The sequence below is a fragment of the Pimephales promelas genome, chromosome 9 (assembly GCF_988280905.1).
Source record: "Pimephales promelas chromosome 9, fPimPro1.hap1.1, whole genome shotgun sequence".
In the NCBI taxonomy this organism is placed as follows: Eukaryota; Metazoa; Chordata; class Actinopteri; order Cypriniformes; family Leuciscidae; genus Pimephales; species Pimephales promelas.
The window spans coordinates 826,562-844,027 of NC_142777.1; the positions used below are offsets into that span (position 1 = coordinate 826,562).

General features: G+C 40.0%; 1 protein-coding gene across 1 annotated transcript in view; it reads left to right on the forward strand.

The window, feature by feature from the left end:
- The window catches only part of canx (calnexin), a 31,494-nt gene extending 14,878 nt beyond the window's left edge, over window positions 1-16,616 (forward strand). Inside the window, exons 7-15 of the mRNA XM_039653733.2 lie at window positions 177-369; window positions 476-665; window positions 1,395-1,508; window positions 3,465-3,621; window positions 10,073-10,288; window positions 11,497-11,616; window positions 11,702-11,804; window positions 15,586-15,677; window positions 15,956-16,616. Of these exons, the coding sequence (XP_039509667.2) occupies window positions 177-369; window positions 476-665; window positions 1,395-1,508; window positions 3,465-3,621; window positions 10,073-10,288; window positions 11,497-11,616; window positions 11,702-11,804; window positions 15,586-15,677; window positions 15,956-16,015 (1,245 nt within the window). The 3' untranslated portion in view covers window positions 16,016-16,616. The remainder of the gene's footprint in view (window positions 1-176; window positions 370-475; window positions 666-1,394; window positions 1,509-3,464; window positions 3,622-10,072; window positions 10,289-11,496; window positions 11,617-11,701; window positions 11,805-15,585; window positions 15,678-15,955) is intronic.
- Window positions 16,617-17,466: the final 850 nt, after the last annotated feature.

A 17,466-nucleotide genomic window follows, 5' to 3' on the forward strand; every position in this document is an offset into this window, starting at 1 on the left:
TCATGCTCGTGTGCAGCGCGGGGTCTCGGACCTCATATTAAAGACGACCCGTGGCAGATTATAGTCAAAAAATCAGTTTTATGAGAGTGATTTACCATCGGCGGTCACATGAGCAGCTGATCTGGTGTGTAGTGGTGACCCCATACTGATCATAGGCTGTGTGTGTGTGTGTGCAGGCGCAGTTCGTGGACAAGACGCCGTACACCATCATGTTCGGGCCTGATAAGTGTGGAGAGGATTACAAGCTGCACTTCATCTTCAGACACAAGAACCCCAAAACCGGCGAGTTTGAGGAGAAGCACGCCAAGAAGCCCGACGCTGACCTGCGCGCGTACTACACCGACAAGAAGACGCACCTCTACACACTGGGTAACACACACACACACACCTGAACCCGCTACTGTACATGTGTGTAACTGAACCAGACCGGCTCGTGCTGAAGCAAACCGTCTGAAGTGTGTGTTCTCTCCTGCAGTGCTGAACCCGGACAACAGTTTCGAGATCCTGATCGACCAGACGGTGGTGAACAGCGGGAGTCTGCTGAGTGATGTCACTCCCGCCGTAAACCCCCCCGCCGAGATCGAGGACCCCGACGACCAGAAGCCGGAGGACTGGGACGAGAGACCCAAGATCCAGGACCCCGACGCGGCCAAACCTGAGGACTGGTGAGTGTGTGTGTGTGTGTGTGTGTGCAGGTGATCCGTGTCTATGGACTGTACCAGAGACTATTTATATAGAGACATGCCACTTCCACTTTGATTTCTATTTTCATTACTCTATGCCCCATATGCTGGCGTTATAAGCTAAACAGTTTTTAGAAATAAAACTCTTTACATTTGATAATCATGAAAACAAATCTCAGAGAACGGTCTACTATGTACAGATGTTTTATTAGACCAAAGGTTCATTGTTCGCCGGAGTTCTCCTTTGAGAGTGACGTCAGCCTAATATTCCTATTGATGTGTGTCATTAATGTTCATAATACAACAAAACATTTCATTTCTACAGTGAAATACCACAAAATAGTGTTATTTTACATTCAGGCTTGATTATTAATCTCTGTTCCTGAATACTAATATTAGACTTTTAGTGTCATCTCTGCTTGTAATTTGTGTGTTTGTTCTTATTTCTGACTGTTCGCTTGTTTTAATAATGTTTGAACTATTAGTTAGGATAGCAGTTATTGATGTGGTGTCACTTCAAGTGAGCTTTTAGTAATAAATGAAAAGCGAAGTTACACAAGATACATATTTATATGATTCAATCTGTGGCTCAAAAAACGTAGATGATCCGAGCCGTGATTCTGTGACCCGTTGCTCCACTAGTGTGAGTGTGTTGTGCTGTGGATCCACCTCCTCAATGTGTGTGTGTGTGTGTGTGTGTGTGTTTGTCAGGGATGAAGAGGCTCCTGCTAAGATCGCGGATGAGGACGCGGTGAAGCCCGACGGCTGGTTGGATGAGGAGCCGGAGTACATCAGTGACCCCGAGGCCCTGAAGCCGGAGGACTGGTAATGCAGCATCACCACACACACACACACACACACCGCTGTAATATTAATGAAGATCGTTGGTCTTATGCACAATTGCTAAAAATCTGACAAAACTTAATACTTGTTTGTTCTGTCAAGATATTACGTTTCCCAGCTCTGGAGAAAACTGATGTAAACAATTAAATATTGCTATTTTTATTATTATTATTATTATTATTATTATTAAAAAGTGCCTTTTTTAGTGTTGTGAATATATTAAAATAAAATATTTAATACATTTTATTGAAAAGTTGGATATGTAGTACCAGTGCACTCTCGTAAAGCAATACTATTTGACAAATTATTATAACATTTTGATTTTGTTGCAAAATGTGAATATTATCGGCCAGAACTTTATATGAAGATGTATATACATGTGTCCAACTTATCCACATACATACAGATATATATATATATATATTAGGGCTGTCAAACGATTAATCGCATCCAAAATAAAAGTCTGTGTTTACATAATATGTGTGGGTGCACTGTGTATAATTATTTTATATATATATAAATACACATACATGCATGTATATTTAAGAAAAAAATATTATTTGTATATAAAATATTTATATTTACATGTCATATGAATTATATATAAATCTATGTACAGTATATACTTGAAAATATTTCTTAAACATATATACAAGGATGTGTGTGCATTTATATAGATAAAATAATTATACACAGTGCACCCACATATATTATGTAAACACAAACTTTTATTTTGGATGCGATTAATCGTTTGACAGCCCTAATATATATATATATATTTATATATGGTGTGCATAGATTTGTTTGTAGTTTAGTATTTTGTGTTGCTTTTCTTATGTGACTGTGGTAGAGCGTTTAATAGCTCTAGAAGAACAACAATCCTGTGTGAACCTTGACATTTATTTAGTTTTTCTTCCCATTTTAGTCAACCCAATATTATATAACTGATGTCCTTTAAGCTGACTACAATCATAATGTGCAATCAATACAACAATAGGAACAAAAAATAGGACAAATACAATAGAAATAATATATATATATATATATATATATAAGAAGAGTTCAGATGCAAAAGCCTCCAAGTGCCACTTGAAATTTTCTTCTAGAATGATCATTTTTATCAGCTTATATATTTAAGTTGAGTAATTTGACTTGAATGGCAATGAAGATTACCTATGAATTGCCATTTAAGTGAAATTAATGAACTTAAATATACAAGCTTGATAAAAATGACCATTCTAGAAGAAAATTTCAAATGGCACTTGGAGGCTTTTGCATCTGAACTCTTCTTATATATATATATATACACATGTACTAAACTCAGTTTTTCAGGTACAGTAGAGTAGGTTTATTTAACATGTGGTAAGAAATCGTACCAAAACTGAATAATCAAATGTAGAATTAGACACTATAGTCTTCCCTGTATGAATTAAATATACATTGAGTCATATTACAGATATGAAAGTGATTGAGTCAAAAGCAGTGAGTGTTTGGTGAAAGTGAAGGCCACAGTTTGAGGCTGCTGTCCCTTTAAGAATGAATGCACAGATCTAATATACTGATTTCCTCCATTTGTCTTCATTAGTAGGACACACACACACACACACACACTCTGTTTACAGTGAATACTCCACATAACTTTGACATAACCGTGTGTGTAGTAATGAATCATATGTGAGACGGCGTCTATGAATAACTAAGAAACCTGTGACGAGAAGTGTAACGCTTTAGAAAAAATATTTTTTTTTTTTAATTTGTGAATTGATATAATTCGGTAGAAGAGAGAATCGCGACTCATGTATGAAACCCCTAATATAGGCTCAAAGAACTATAGGCCAGTCTCTCGTTTGAAAGTCGCGTGTCTAGTATCTGTAGAAGCGCATCTTATAATGATAGCCTTGAGCAGGAGATGTGACCCGAGCTCGTGTGGTTCCTCAGGGACGAGGACATGGACGGCGAGTGGGAAGCGCCGCAGATCCCCAACCCCGTGTGTGAGACGGCGCCCGGGTGCGGCCCGTGGGAGCGGCCCATGATCGACAACCCCAACTACAAGGGCAAGTGGAAGCCGCCCATGATCGACAACCCCAACTATCAGGTGACTGTCATCATACAGCATCGCACACGCCTCGACGCGCCGATGTTTCTCAAACATCAGACATATGATTAAAGATTAACAGAAAATGCTGAATGTGATATCGCAGTGTGTGTGTGAATGAATAGTGTCGGTGCTGAAACCCGACGAACAGAGGCACCAGAATAACAATATTCATGATTCTGAAGATGAAAACACTGAATTATTGTAGATGAATGTGATGATCTCTGTCTCTGACTAGATATATTTATAATAATGTCGGACACTTTTACTGGGAACATCAGACATCTGGCATTATCAGCACACACACATATCGCCCCACTGCGTTATCATACATTATATACAGTAGTTTAATGTAGTACTGGTATTTTTTATTTTTTTTTAATTACTCACAAACAAATTTTGTGTTTTGGTTTTTACCTGCAATTTTTGTGTTGCGATATTGTGAAACTCTACTGAATGATGAACATTAATGTCAGGGATGCCCGATATATCTCCACCATATCGATATCGGCCGATATATGTTCATTTTTAATGTTTGCGTTATTGGCCCAATAAGAAAATGTGGCTGATATATTGAAGCCGATAAACAATGTATTGAACCCTTAAACCGTATTCTGGACAAATGTGAGCAAAATAGTTTAGATTTTTTGAAGAAAAAAATACTCTGAGCGGTATAAGACTTGGCTACTTTTCCTAAGTTTGCCTCCTGAACACACACAATTTGAAAAAAAAAACGTAATCTTGTATTTGGGTCAAAAATGGGCACCCATAGAAATGAATGGGAAAAACTGTGATTTAGAGCTTTCTAAAATAAGCCAAAATAAGACACCAGGTGACGGCAAAGTCACTTCATCTTTAGCTTTTAGCTCTAAGGACTTATTGGAAAGATATTTCAATGTAGTTAAAAGCATAAAACACAAAAATAAGCATAATTTACATAGAAAATATGGTACTTTTTGAAGTAAATAAATTCAAAATTATCCCAAAATAAAAAAACACCATAAATGGATAAACAAAACTTTATCGAAGACAGTGATGTAACGTTTATAATAAATAAAAATTAGGATCACACCTAAGTCATCTGTGCCCACATTTGTCCACAACTACAGGATTATGGGCTATAAAGTGAATACGGTTTGAGGGCTACAAACAATATTTATAAAATTACATTTTATTGCAAAAAAAACAAACAAAAACACTTATGCAATATTTTCACACTGATACACACTCATCACACCGCTTCCAGAAGTACACCATCATAATAATATAAAGTACTATGTAGTGAACAATAGTCATGATAAACTTTTTATTTAATATATATTAAATTTGTTGTAAGTTGTGATTCCTTATCAGTTATTTCAGTTCAAAAACTAAAGATGTGAAGTAGTGTGATTTATGTTTGTAGTTCTTAAACCATAAAAGTAGTCCTGGAACTGTACGAACACATATCGGCTACATCAGGAAACATCGTTATAAAGTGTGTTTGGGACAGGAAACATCGTTATTAAGTGTGTTTGGGACAGGAAACATCGTAATTAAGTGTGTTTGGGACAGGAAACATCATTATAAAGTGTGTTTGGGACAGGAAACATCATTATAAAGTGTGTTTGGGACAGGAAACATCGTTATAAAGCGTGTTTGGGACAGGAAACATCGTTATAAAGTGTGTTTGGCACAGGAAACATAGTTATAAAGCGTGTTTGGGACCGGAAACATCATTATAAAGTGTGTTTGGGACAGGAAACATCATTATAAAGTGTGTTTGGGACAGGAAACATCATTATAAAGTGTGTTTGGGACAGGAAACATCATTATAAAGTGCTTTTGGGACAGGAAACATCATTATAAAGTGTGTTTGGGACGGGAAACATCATTATAAAGTGTGTTTGGGACGGGAAACATCATTATAAAGTGTGTTTGGCACAGGAAACATAGTTATAAAGTGTGTTTGGGACAGGAAACATCATTATAAAGTGTGTTTGGGACAGGAAACATCATTATAAAGTGTGTTTGGGACAGGAAACATCATTATAAAGTGCTTTTGGGACAGGAAACATCGTTTTAAAGCGTGTTTGGGACAGGAAACATTGTTATAAAGCGTGTTTGGGACAGGAAACATCGTTATAAAGTGTGTTTGGCACAGGAAACATCGTTATAAAGCGTGTTTGGGACAGGAAACATCATTATAAAGCGTGTTTGGGACAGGAAACATCGTTATAAAGCGTGTTTGGGACAGGAAACATCGTTATAAAGCGTGTTTGGGACAGGAAACATCGTTATAAAGTGTGTTTGGCACAGGAAACATCGTTATAAAGCGTGTTTGGGACAGGAAACTAGGGGTGGGGAAAAAAATCGATTCGCGATGCATCGCGATGCGGACGTGGACGATCCTGAATCGATTCACAAATGTCAAAAAATCGATTTCAAAAAAAAAAAATTATATGTATTTATAATAACGTAATATTGACGGAACGCGAAAGACGGAACTCTGAAGCGCGGAAGTGCAGTGGCGGGACCGTCTGTGGCGTCACTGGCGTGCACAATGCACATAACAGAGATGAGATGGCACGCGAGATCCAACACTTTCCTTGTTAGGTTAAAAGCTGACGTCTGGAAATATTTTGGCTTCTGAAGTTGAAGGGGGAAAGGAGCTGGACAAGAGCCGCACTAGTTGTACGCTTTGTGGAATAAAACCAATGACGGAAACACGACAAATATGATAAGCCATATGACACCTTTCCAGCCAGAGGAGGAAAAACACTCGGCTGCACCAGTCGTTATATTATTTATTTACTACAAGTATGCTCCTAGTTCAAGCAAACATTTATTTTCCTGGTCGTTCTTTGTAATGTTATGTTAATAAAATATATTGTGCATTAATTCTTTATGGGTCATTAATTTGTACTTTTAAAGCAAATTATTTATAGTCACACACAAAAGATTCAGATAATCGATTTGTAACATTATAAATGTCTTGTACTTTAACTTTTGATCAACTTAACTTATCCTTGATGAATAAAAGTATAGATTTCTTTTTTCTTTTGTCCAAAAAATTAAATAAAAATTCTTACCGACTCCAAACATTTGAACGGTATTGTTTAATGTTACAAAAGCTTTCCATTTCAGATAAATGCTGTTCTTTTGAATTTCTAGGTGATTCTCTGAATCGGGTGCCCTTCAAGTCCCCCAAACTTGCTTCAAATATTTTCAATTGAAGGAAATCACAAAATACATTTTAATGCTGTCAATTAATAGAACCAGGTGCATTTGCATTATAATGCAACAAAATTGCTTTTGGAAAAAAAATTAAAGTTAATAAATGTAAAGATAATGAGTTGCCTAAGTAGTAGACAACAAGCATGTTTGCATGTCCTCACTAACCATCATTATATTTTCAATGAATATCAAACAAATAAAAAGTGCAATTAATACCAAAATGTTGCTGCTGCTAATATAATCACATGTTGATCTAGTGTATTTTCGTTTACTGTTGTGAAATGGAAAATCAATAATCGGTAATCGAGAATCGTTAATAATCGAAAATCGACTGTAATCGAATTGAGACTTCAATAATCGTAATCGAATCGAATCGGGAAATCAGACAGATTAACCACCCCTACAGGAAACATCGTTATAAAGTGTGTTTGGGACAGGAAACATCATTATAAAGCGTGTTTGGGACAGGAAGCATCGTTATAAAGCGTGTTTGGGACAGGAAACATCGTTATAAAGTGTGTTTGGGACAGGAAACATCGTTATAAAGTGTGTTTGGCACAGGAAACATCGTTATAAAGTGTGTTTGGGACAGGAAACATCATTATAAAGCGTGTTTGGGACAGGAAGCATCGTTATAAAGTGTGTTTGGGACAGGAAACATCGTTATAAAGTGTGTTTGGCACAGGAAACATCATTATAAAGTGTGTTTGGGACAGGAAACATCATTATAAAGTGTGTTTGGGACAGGAAACATCATTATAAAGTGCTTTTGGGACAGGAAACATCATTATAAAGTGTGTTTGGGACAGGAAACATCATTATAAAGTGCTTTTGGGACAGGAAACATCGTTTTAAAGCGTGTTTGGGACAGGAAACATTGTTATAAAGCGTGTTTGGGACAGGAAACATCGTTATAAAGTGTGTTTGGCACAGGAAACATCGTTATAAAGCGTGTTTGGGACAGGAAACATCATTATAAAGCGTGTTTGGGACAGGAAACATCGTTATAAAGCGTGTTTGGGACAGGAAACATCGTTATAAAGCGTGTTTGGGACAGGAAACATCGTTATAAAGTGTGTTTGGCACAGGAAACATCGTTATAAAGCGTGTTTGGGACAGGAAACTAGGGGTGGGGAAAAAAATCGATTCGCGATGCATCGCGATGCGGACGTGGACGATCCTGAATCGATTCACAAATGTCAAAAAATCGATTTCAAAAAAAAAAAATTATATGTATTTATAATAACGTAATATTGACGGAACGCGAAAGACGGAACTCTGAAGCGCGGAAGTGCAGTGGCGGGACCGTCTGTGGCGTCACTGGCGTGCACAATGCACATAACAGAGATGAGATGGCACGCGAGATCCAACACTTTCCTTGTTAGGTTAAAAGCTGACGTCTGGAAATATTTTGGCTTCTGAAGTTGAAGGGGGAAAGGAGCTGGACAAGAGCCGCACTAGTTGTACGCTTTGTGGAATAAAACCAATGACGGAAACACGACAAATATGATAAGCCATATGACACCTTTCCAGCCAGAGGAGGAAAAACACTCGGCTGCACCAGTCGTTATATTATTTATTTACTACAAGTATGCTCCTAGTTCAAGCAAACATTTATTTTCCTGGTCGTTCTTTGTAATGTTATGTTAATAAAATATATTGTGCATTAATTCTTTATGGGTCATTAATTTGTACTTTTAAAGCAAATTATTTATAGTCACACACAAAAGATTCAGATAATCGATTTGTAACATTATAAATGTCTTGTACTTTAACTTTTGATCAACTTAACTTATCCTTGATGAATAAAAGTATAGATTTCTTTTTTCTTTTGTCCAAAAAATTAAATAAAAATTCTTACCGACTCCAAACATTTGAACGGTATTGTTTAATGTTACAAAAGCTTTCCATTTCAGATAAATGCTGTTCTTTTGAATTTCTAGGTGATTCTCTGAATCGGGTGCCCTTCAAGTCCCCCAAACTTGCTTCAAATATTTTCAATTGAAGGAAATCACAAAATACATTTTAATGCTGTCAATTAATAGAACCAGGTGCATTTGCATTATAATGCAACAAAATTGCTTTTGGAAAAAAAATTAAAGTTAATAAATGTAAAGATAATGAGTTGCCTAAGTAGTAGACAACAAGCATGTTTGCATGTCCTCACTAACCATCATTATATTTTCAATGAATATCAAACAAATAAAAAGTGCAATTAATACCAAAATGTTGCTGCTGCTAATATAATCACATGTTGATCTAGTGTATTTTCGTTTACTGTTGTGAAATGGAAAATCAATAATCGGTAATCGAGAATCGTTAATAATCGAAAATCGACTGTAATCGAATTGAGACTTCAATAATCGTAATCGAATCGAATCGGGAAATCAGACAGATTAACCACCCCTACAGGAAACATCGTTATAAAGTGTGTTTGGGACAGGAAACATCATTATAAAGCGTGTTTGGGACAGGAAGCATCGTTATAAAGCGTGTTTGGGACAGGAAACATCGTTATAAAGTGTGTTTGGGACAGGAAACATCGTTATAAAGTGTGTTTGGCACAGGAAACATCGTTATAAAGTGTGTTTGGGACAGGAAACATCATTATAAAGCGTGTTTGGGACAGGAAGCATCGTTATAAAGTGTGTTTGGGACAGGAAACATCGTTATAAAGTGTGTTTGGGACAGGAAACATCGTTATAAAGTGTGTTTGGGACAGGAAACATCGTTATAAAGTGTGTTTGGGACAGGAAACATCGTTATAAAGTGTGTTTGGGACAGGAAACATCATTATAAAGCGTGTTTGGGACAGGAAACATCATTATAAAGCGTGTTTGGGACAGGAAACATCGTTATAAAGCGTGTTTGGGACAGGAAACATCGTTATAAAGTGTGTTTGGGACAGGAAACATCGTTATAAAGTCTGTTAGGGACCGGAAACATCGTTATAAAGTGTGTTTGGGACAGGAAACATCATTATAAAGTGTGTTAGGGACAGGGTTTTAATGGTGACTCTTGTTTTTGTGGTCAGGCTCTGAGAAATGGGATCGGATTCATGTTTATCTGCCGAAATATCGGCTATCAGCTTTAAACATGAAGAGTTATCGTGTCGGCCAAAGTGTTCAAATCATTGATAATTAATAGAGAGTGTTGCATGATGAATCCTTATAAAACCACAGCTCTAACCCTGAGTGTGTGTGTGTGTGTGTGTGTGTGTGTGTGTGTGTGTCAGGGTGTGTGGAAGCCCAGGAAGATCCCGAACCCGGACTTCTTCGAGGACCTGCACCCGTTCCGCATGAGTGCGTTCAGTGCCGTGGGGCTGGAGCTCTGGTCCATGTCCTCCGACATCTTCTTCGACAACTTCTTCATCAGCTCGGACCGCAGTGTGGCGGACCGCTGGGCCAACGACGGCTGGGGCCTGAAGAAGGCTGCCGAGGGGGCGGCCGAGGTAAACCCCTCTCTCTCTCTCTCTCTCTCTCTCTCTCATGTGTGTGCGTGTTTGCGGCGTTGAACATGAGGGCGAGTAATAACAGACAGAGTTTTTCTTTTTGGGTTTAAATATCAATATCTCCATCAGACCAATAGAGTGCTGAAGTTATGACGTCACTCTGTAGGCCGAAACGCGGAAGTGAGTTAGCATTTTAGCACTACGGTTCCCTCGCTCTAAAGTCTGGGATTTTTGCTAAATCGCCTGAAATAAGGTCTGTGGTGAACAAAACCTCTAAATATGATTCACGTTTTGATCTCTGACACAGAACACACAGTTATAACCTGCTTGTGTTTTATTAAACTTTATTGTGTCTGATTGTGTTTTTTTTAAATCTTTATATAGGCTTCAAAATGTATAAATTTTGGATTAATATGTAAAGATTATCTTGATAGACAAAACGTGTAAGGGTCACAACACAGATCGTATTTTTTGCGGGGAAAATGCATTGCTTTTGGACCGAGGGAACCCATGCGCCGCTAGCTTCCGGGTCGTCCTACAGAGTGATGTCATCACTTCGGCACAGCAGAGATTTAGCGTTTGAATTGCAGCATATGGTAGAAAAAGTGACGTTTCCTTTAAAAAATGATTATTAATACTTTGAACACTGTACAATAGTAGTATTAGTATTAGCAGACGCTAGTCCATGTCATGATTTGTTTAAAAGCACAGTCATATTCCTGTTTTATTGGAGTTATTCCCTGTAAACTCCATTGAGTGATTCCAGGATTCTGTCCTGGTTTTCCTCTGTGGGAATGGTGAAGCTCTTCGTGGGGTGTAGAGTCACATGACTGATCCACACATGAGCGAGGGTCACATGGGCATGGCTCCGCGAGCACAGTGTATGCTGGGATTAGCCGGATTTGATGAGAATTCCTCCGGTGCAGATGCCTTCTCCCCAAAGCCGCCCCCCAGCATGCCTTGCGTGTAAACTTCGAGGCGGCTCACACAACAATACACACTCTCTTTAATAATCCTCACGTTTGACACCAGGAATTCACACAGGAGTGTTTCGTTTAGGCTTTTAGTCGCTTGTACAAATCGATCCGTGCACATAAAGCATGTCACATGGTGAACCAGCGAGGTGTGTGTGTCCGCGTCAGAAACCCTGAACCAGACACTGATTATTGTCCATGTGTGTTTGTGTGTGTGTGTGTGTGTGTTGACAGCCGGGTCTGATGACTCAGATGATCACGGCTGCTGAAGAGAGACCGTGGCTCTGGATCGTGTACGTCCTCACCGTGGCTCTGCCTGTGGTGCTCATCATCGTCTTCTGCTGCACTGGGAAGGTGTGTGTGTGTGTGTGTGTGTGTGTGTGCGCGTGTGTGACCCGAGTGTTGACCTGTGAGGTAACTGTGTTCCTGTGTCTCGCAGAAGAGCCCGGCGTCCGCCGCTGCTGAATACAAGAAGACCGACGAGCCTCAGCCGGACGTGAAGGATGAAGAGGAGGAGGAGGAGGCCAAGGAGGAAGAGCCAGGTCTGACACACACACACACACATCACTTCACTGTTAAAGGTGCAGTGTGTGATGTTTAGTGGCATCTAGTGGTGAGGTTGTGAATTGCAGCCGGCTAACAGGAAGTGATGTCATCTCGCCAGTTAAACAATGAGGATTCTTTATAAAGATAAATTAATAAGTTGTTTACTTAATTATTCAGTGAAATTATGTTATTGAAAATATGTGTCAGTGTTTTACTCGCTGACTTTAGCAGCTTCTCATCACGAAGAACAACAGTGACAAAACGCGTGTGTCCATTCAGGGCCACCGTAGAAACACAGTGTGTGTAGAGAGAAACGCCTCATTCTAATCTACAGGGCTGTAGTCGACCAAAGAAATCCTCAGTCTTTCCTGCGCAACGATTAGTCGACTAAAAAAAAAAAAAGAGAGAAAAAGACGTGATGTTTTGATTGAACATTTTTTTAACAATTGTCATTGAGCATTTATAAAACAACAACGAAAAACATCTAAAATACATAAAACTATAATAATAATACAATTCTTTGCAAATTAACAGATTTTTTTAACTGCAAACTGAGGAGCTCTGTCCTGACGGTCGCAATCGCGCACCTGACCACACCACACGCTACAAACATATAACCGCTATATGTTTATAACAAAAGCTCTCGTTTATACAGGCTGTATATTCTCCTTTACTTTCGTCCAGCTGATCTAGGCGTTTTAAAACAAACACACACAACCCAAATAGCCTAAAAAACAATCCGAATAATAATAGTCTGTATTGTAGGAATGTGTATAGGTTTATTTTCGGTTTGTTGCAATTTTCAAATGTGTCGTGTACAAATAAAAACAAACGTATCAAGAAAACACAATCTATTGAGTCAGCATGATAAAGCCGTTAAAGAAACTGCTCACGTCTTTTGTGCGCTCAAGGTCGATTCAAATGTAGAGGCGCGGGGTGTGTACTCAGAATAGAGCAACGCGGTCGTGGTGCGACACGTTTTGTTTTTTTTTTGTTTTTTTTTCCCAAGTGCGTCCACGCTGCATCGAGATAAAAACATAATGTATAAAAACCAAAACAAGTAGCCTTCTAACTGAATGAATACAAGTAAACTATATCGCTTACTGAGCGCGCAGCCGGCCACAGGCGCGTTCCCGAGTGTATTATGTGTTTGTGCGCTAAACTGTGGCGCTGTTACAAAAATAGCCTAAAATAAAGCATTTAAAGTTGGGGATAAAACATCAATCAATCAACGTTTATTTCTATAGCGCTTTACACAACCGTCAGGAATCCAAAGTGCTGCACATCATAAAAGTAATAAAACACGATAAAACAGCCCAATATACAAGTATAGATACATATAACAACATAAACAAGAAAAAGACATTGTCCCACCACTACTGCGTATTAAAAGCCATTCTAAATAAGTGGGTTTTAAGTTTAGATCTAAAAGTAGTTTCATCCGTAATAGTGAGAATACTATTAGTGCGAAAACATAGGCTAATTATATTTAGAACTCAGTTATATATATATGCATATAAAGGAATAAATATCAAGGAGTAAATCGTTAAAGAGCCCCTATCATAGCGTTTGAAATGTTCCTATTTTTGTTTTAGGAGTTCCCAAAAACTGTTTAACGTGCATGCAAGGATAAACACTTTATTTGTCTTATAATATGCATTTATTTTTAACTGATTTGCTCACCGACTCCCAAATGATTCGTACAACGACTCATTTTTCCAAACCACTCCTTTGCGTGACGCTAATCGGCGGTGATTGGTCAGATGACCCAGTCAGTTATTGTTTGTTAGCATAACGCATAAACATATCGATAAAGCACTGCAGTACTACAAGACGCAAAAAACATTTCACATATATTTAAAAAAAATTGACATTGGAGACCTAGAAGCTGCGCTGAGCGTAACTTGCGCACACACTGCCTCGCGTCCCGACGTTACAAAACCGTTCAAAACCCATAAAAGCAACAATTATTAATAATACTTACAGGTTGTGATTCGAAGGAGGAAGCTGATCCATATACACTGGGTAAGTGAGTTACTGAGCCCTCCTTCAGGAACAACCGCTTGCGAATCCACATTTGAACTCATTTATGTTTTTGAATGATTTGTAATTAAAATGATAAACTCTAACCACTGATTCGTCACATGCTCGTCCCTGGACAATGGAAACAAAGTGGCTGAACTATCTTTGCATTGTAGAACAGCATCTTCTCGACATGATGCGATGATGAAGTGTTTGAGTGTGTAGACTTCAAGTTTACCCTTCCGTCGGCCAATGACCTCTCTGTCACTACGAACCAGCTAATGACTCGTTTCAAAAACAATTCATTTCATAGACTCAGAGTCGACTCTCACTTTTGAAAGACAATAACTTTAAATACGGTGCACTTTCAGATATAAATCTTTGCAGGATGTGTTCATTCCCTTATGCTACGTTCACACCGGACGCGAATAGGGCGTCAGGCGCGAATGATTTCAATGTTAAGTCAATGCAAAGACGCTTTACGCGCGTGAAAAATTCCTGCGGCGCGAATTGAGCGTCTGGCGCGTTAAGTGCGTTACGCGCGAATGATTCAGTTAGTGCCATTTGTGCATTCACGCGTTTGATGCGAATTCGCGTCTGCCACCCGAGGCAGAAAAATCTGAACTTTGGCGTGAATTCGCGCCGCGTTAACCAATCAGGAGCCTAGCTGCTTGCTCACGTGGTGAAGTGTCTGGATGCTTCAATAAATTATTTTGTTAATATGACTAAATGCATGTTGGGATTATGCACAACAAAGCAAATGTTTTATCACTTAAAACATTATTTCTATATACGAGACGTGTTCATTTTGTATTGAATGTTATTCATTCCATATCTAGAAATAGTATTATGTTGTAAAGACAATCAACATATGTGCATAAAGTCGTGTCTGGACGTGAGAGAGAGAAAAAAATCACAGGACAGGTTAATAACTTTTGAAGGCTGGCTCTATTTATCATCAAAACAAAAATAAATGACAGCTAGATTAGATGGATGAGGGCGAGGGTGATCCTCGCTGTGATGCGGGACAACAGGTCATCAAACTGGGCGCGGGACAGACGGAAGTACCGCTGACAGCGGCCGTCATCCAGCGCAGCTCCTGGAGCGAGCAAATGGTGAAACTCGCCAAACGGTTCGGCTCCGAAGGGTCCGGTGGACACAAATATACGGCGACGATGATCTGCTGTTCTGCTCTCCAGAGTAAATACAGAGCGGTAACTCTCTCGATGAATGCTCGGTCGACATAAAAACAATGGCCGTCAACGGATTTCGATTCTGACGCGCGTCACGCGCATAAATTTCGCTTCAAACTTTTGTTTTTACGCTCGCCAGTTTCGCTCTTGACACGCGAATTAACACAAAGTGGTCAAGCGTCAAACTAGACGCGTCAGGTGTGAACGTAGCATTAGAGCTATAATCCACACCATATGAACGGTCATTCTCAAAAATCCATGATAGGCGCTCTTTAAAAAAATTCTTTCTATTGGTTAAAAAAAACGCAACTGGTCGACCAATAAGAACGTCAGTCGACCAAGACGGCATCGCCCGATTAGTCAACTAAACGACTAGTGTTGACAGCCCTACTAATCTACATACTAACATAACACAAACACTGAACACAGTCACGTCTGTCTGCTAAACATCACACACTGCAGCGTTAATCTCTTCATCTGCTCGTGTGAGCGCTCACAGTACCCGCATCACACTCTTCCTCGTCTCTCGGACTGAATGAGTGTGTGTGTGTGTGTTCCTCAGAAGAGAAGAAGAGTGAAGAAGAGGAGGACTCGCCAGGAGAAGCGGAGGAGGAGGCCGAGGGCGAGCACAAAGACAACAGCACATCTCACGAGGTAAAACACACACACACTTCAACATGTGAACGGCTCGTTTAACCCTGTAAAGCCTGACATGTGAAATAATGATGTATTGCATTCACATGTGTTAGTCTAGTCCCATTACGACCTCATTAGTGCATTATGAGTGTGTGTAGCCAATGATCGATCTCACACACACATCTGATCATATTTTACACTCATGTCTGGATGATCAAGTAAATATAAGTAGCTTTGTTCAGTACATCCTGAAATAACATCACTAACGTGTGTGTGTGTGTGTGTGTGTGTTGCAGAAATCTGAGGACGACGTTCTGAGAAGGTCTCCCAGAAACAGGAAAGCACGGAAGGACTGATGGACTTCCTGAATCCGTCTCCAGTGTGAAAGTTCCCCTCCTCATCCTCCTCTTCATCCCTCGCTGCGAGAGAAGCCGGCGCTCACAGCCAATCACACGCCTCCTCAAGCGCTCTTGAGGACGCTGACGGTCACATGACCGTCCAATAGCATAGAAACTTTCTCCGTAACTAAAAAGGAAACGCAATCTTTGTTACCATTCCTGAACTGATCATCTGACGCTCCCATTCCCCCTCTCACACACACACACACGCACACACACACACTTCCAGACAGTGTTCCTGAACCCAAACACTAAGGCACTCTTGCCTCGGTTCTAGAATTACTCCAGAAGCCATAGGAGGACGAGACCATCACACACACACACACACACACACCTAGATTTCCCATATAAACCAGATGTTTTCTGTCCTGAGTGAGGCATGCTGGGAGACCGCCAGCTAGATCCGTAGCTTCTAGTGTACTGCCTTACTTGTAGGACACGAGATCTGCTAATATTTCTTTGTGAATGTACTGTGAGTTGTGTTTGTCTAATACGTTTGTTTTTTTTCAATTGTTTTTGCTATTCAAATGGAGTTTTTACTAAATCATGGATCGCTGTACAGACGTGTTTTCTGCTTCTAACCTGTCCAGCCCAGAGAGCCAGGTCAGTGGACTGTGATGTCATATCCTGTCCAGCAGCAGCAGCTTCCAATCACGATCACACAGGACCAGGTGTCCGTTTAATGGCAGTTTGAGGGTGAATCTCACGAACGGCACGCTTCGGCCCGACGGCGAGCGATGGTTCTGTTGGGCCGTAGCGAGGCGTGCGCTGAGACTCGCTCCTGATTGGCTCTGGTTGCTGGTAAATGTCACTCAGAGAGAGTGTGACCGATGTCCCGGGCGTAAAGCCGTTCACTTCGACTCTGCCCCTAAACCCTGACCCAGGCACTATGAGGGATCTGAAGTGAACTAGCGCGCGACGCTAGCCTAGCGTTCTTGAAGTTACTCAGTACGGCGGACTGTGGCATGGACAGCGCCGTACGTGACCTCTACCCCGAGACTGATGAAGAGTGGCACTTTCTGAGGTAACTGAAGGACAACACACACACACACACACACATGCTAATATCTGCTGCGCTGGCGTGACACGCGTCCCGTCTGCCTGTGACCTGTGACCTGGGCTGCTTTTCTTTCTTTTGTTTTCTTCGTCTCTTGGGTTACCTTTGTCTCACGTGTAGGTGAATGATAGAAGATGGAGAACCCAGAGTGTGTGATTATCTGGCGTCTGGATGATGATGATTCTGGACGGGTTGGGAAAATCCATCATGTTACTCACAAACTAAAATAAACTGATTTGATGAACGACAGGTGTGTGTGTGTGTGTGTGTGTTTACATCTGACGATGCTTCTGCAGCTACAGTTTCATTTAAGGTCCTCTTGGGTAACGCTTTATTTTATGGTCAGTGTCCA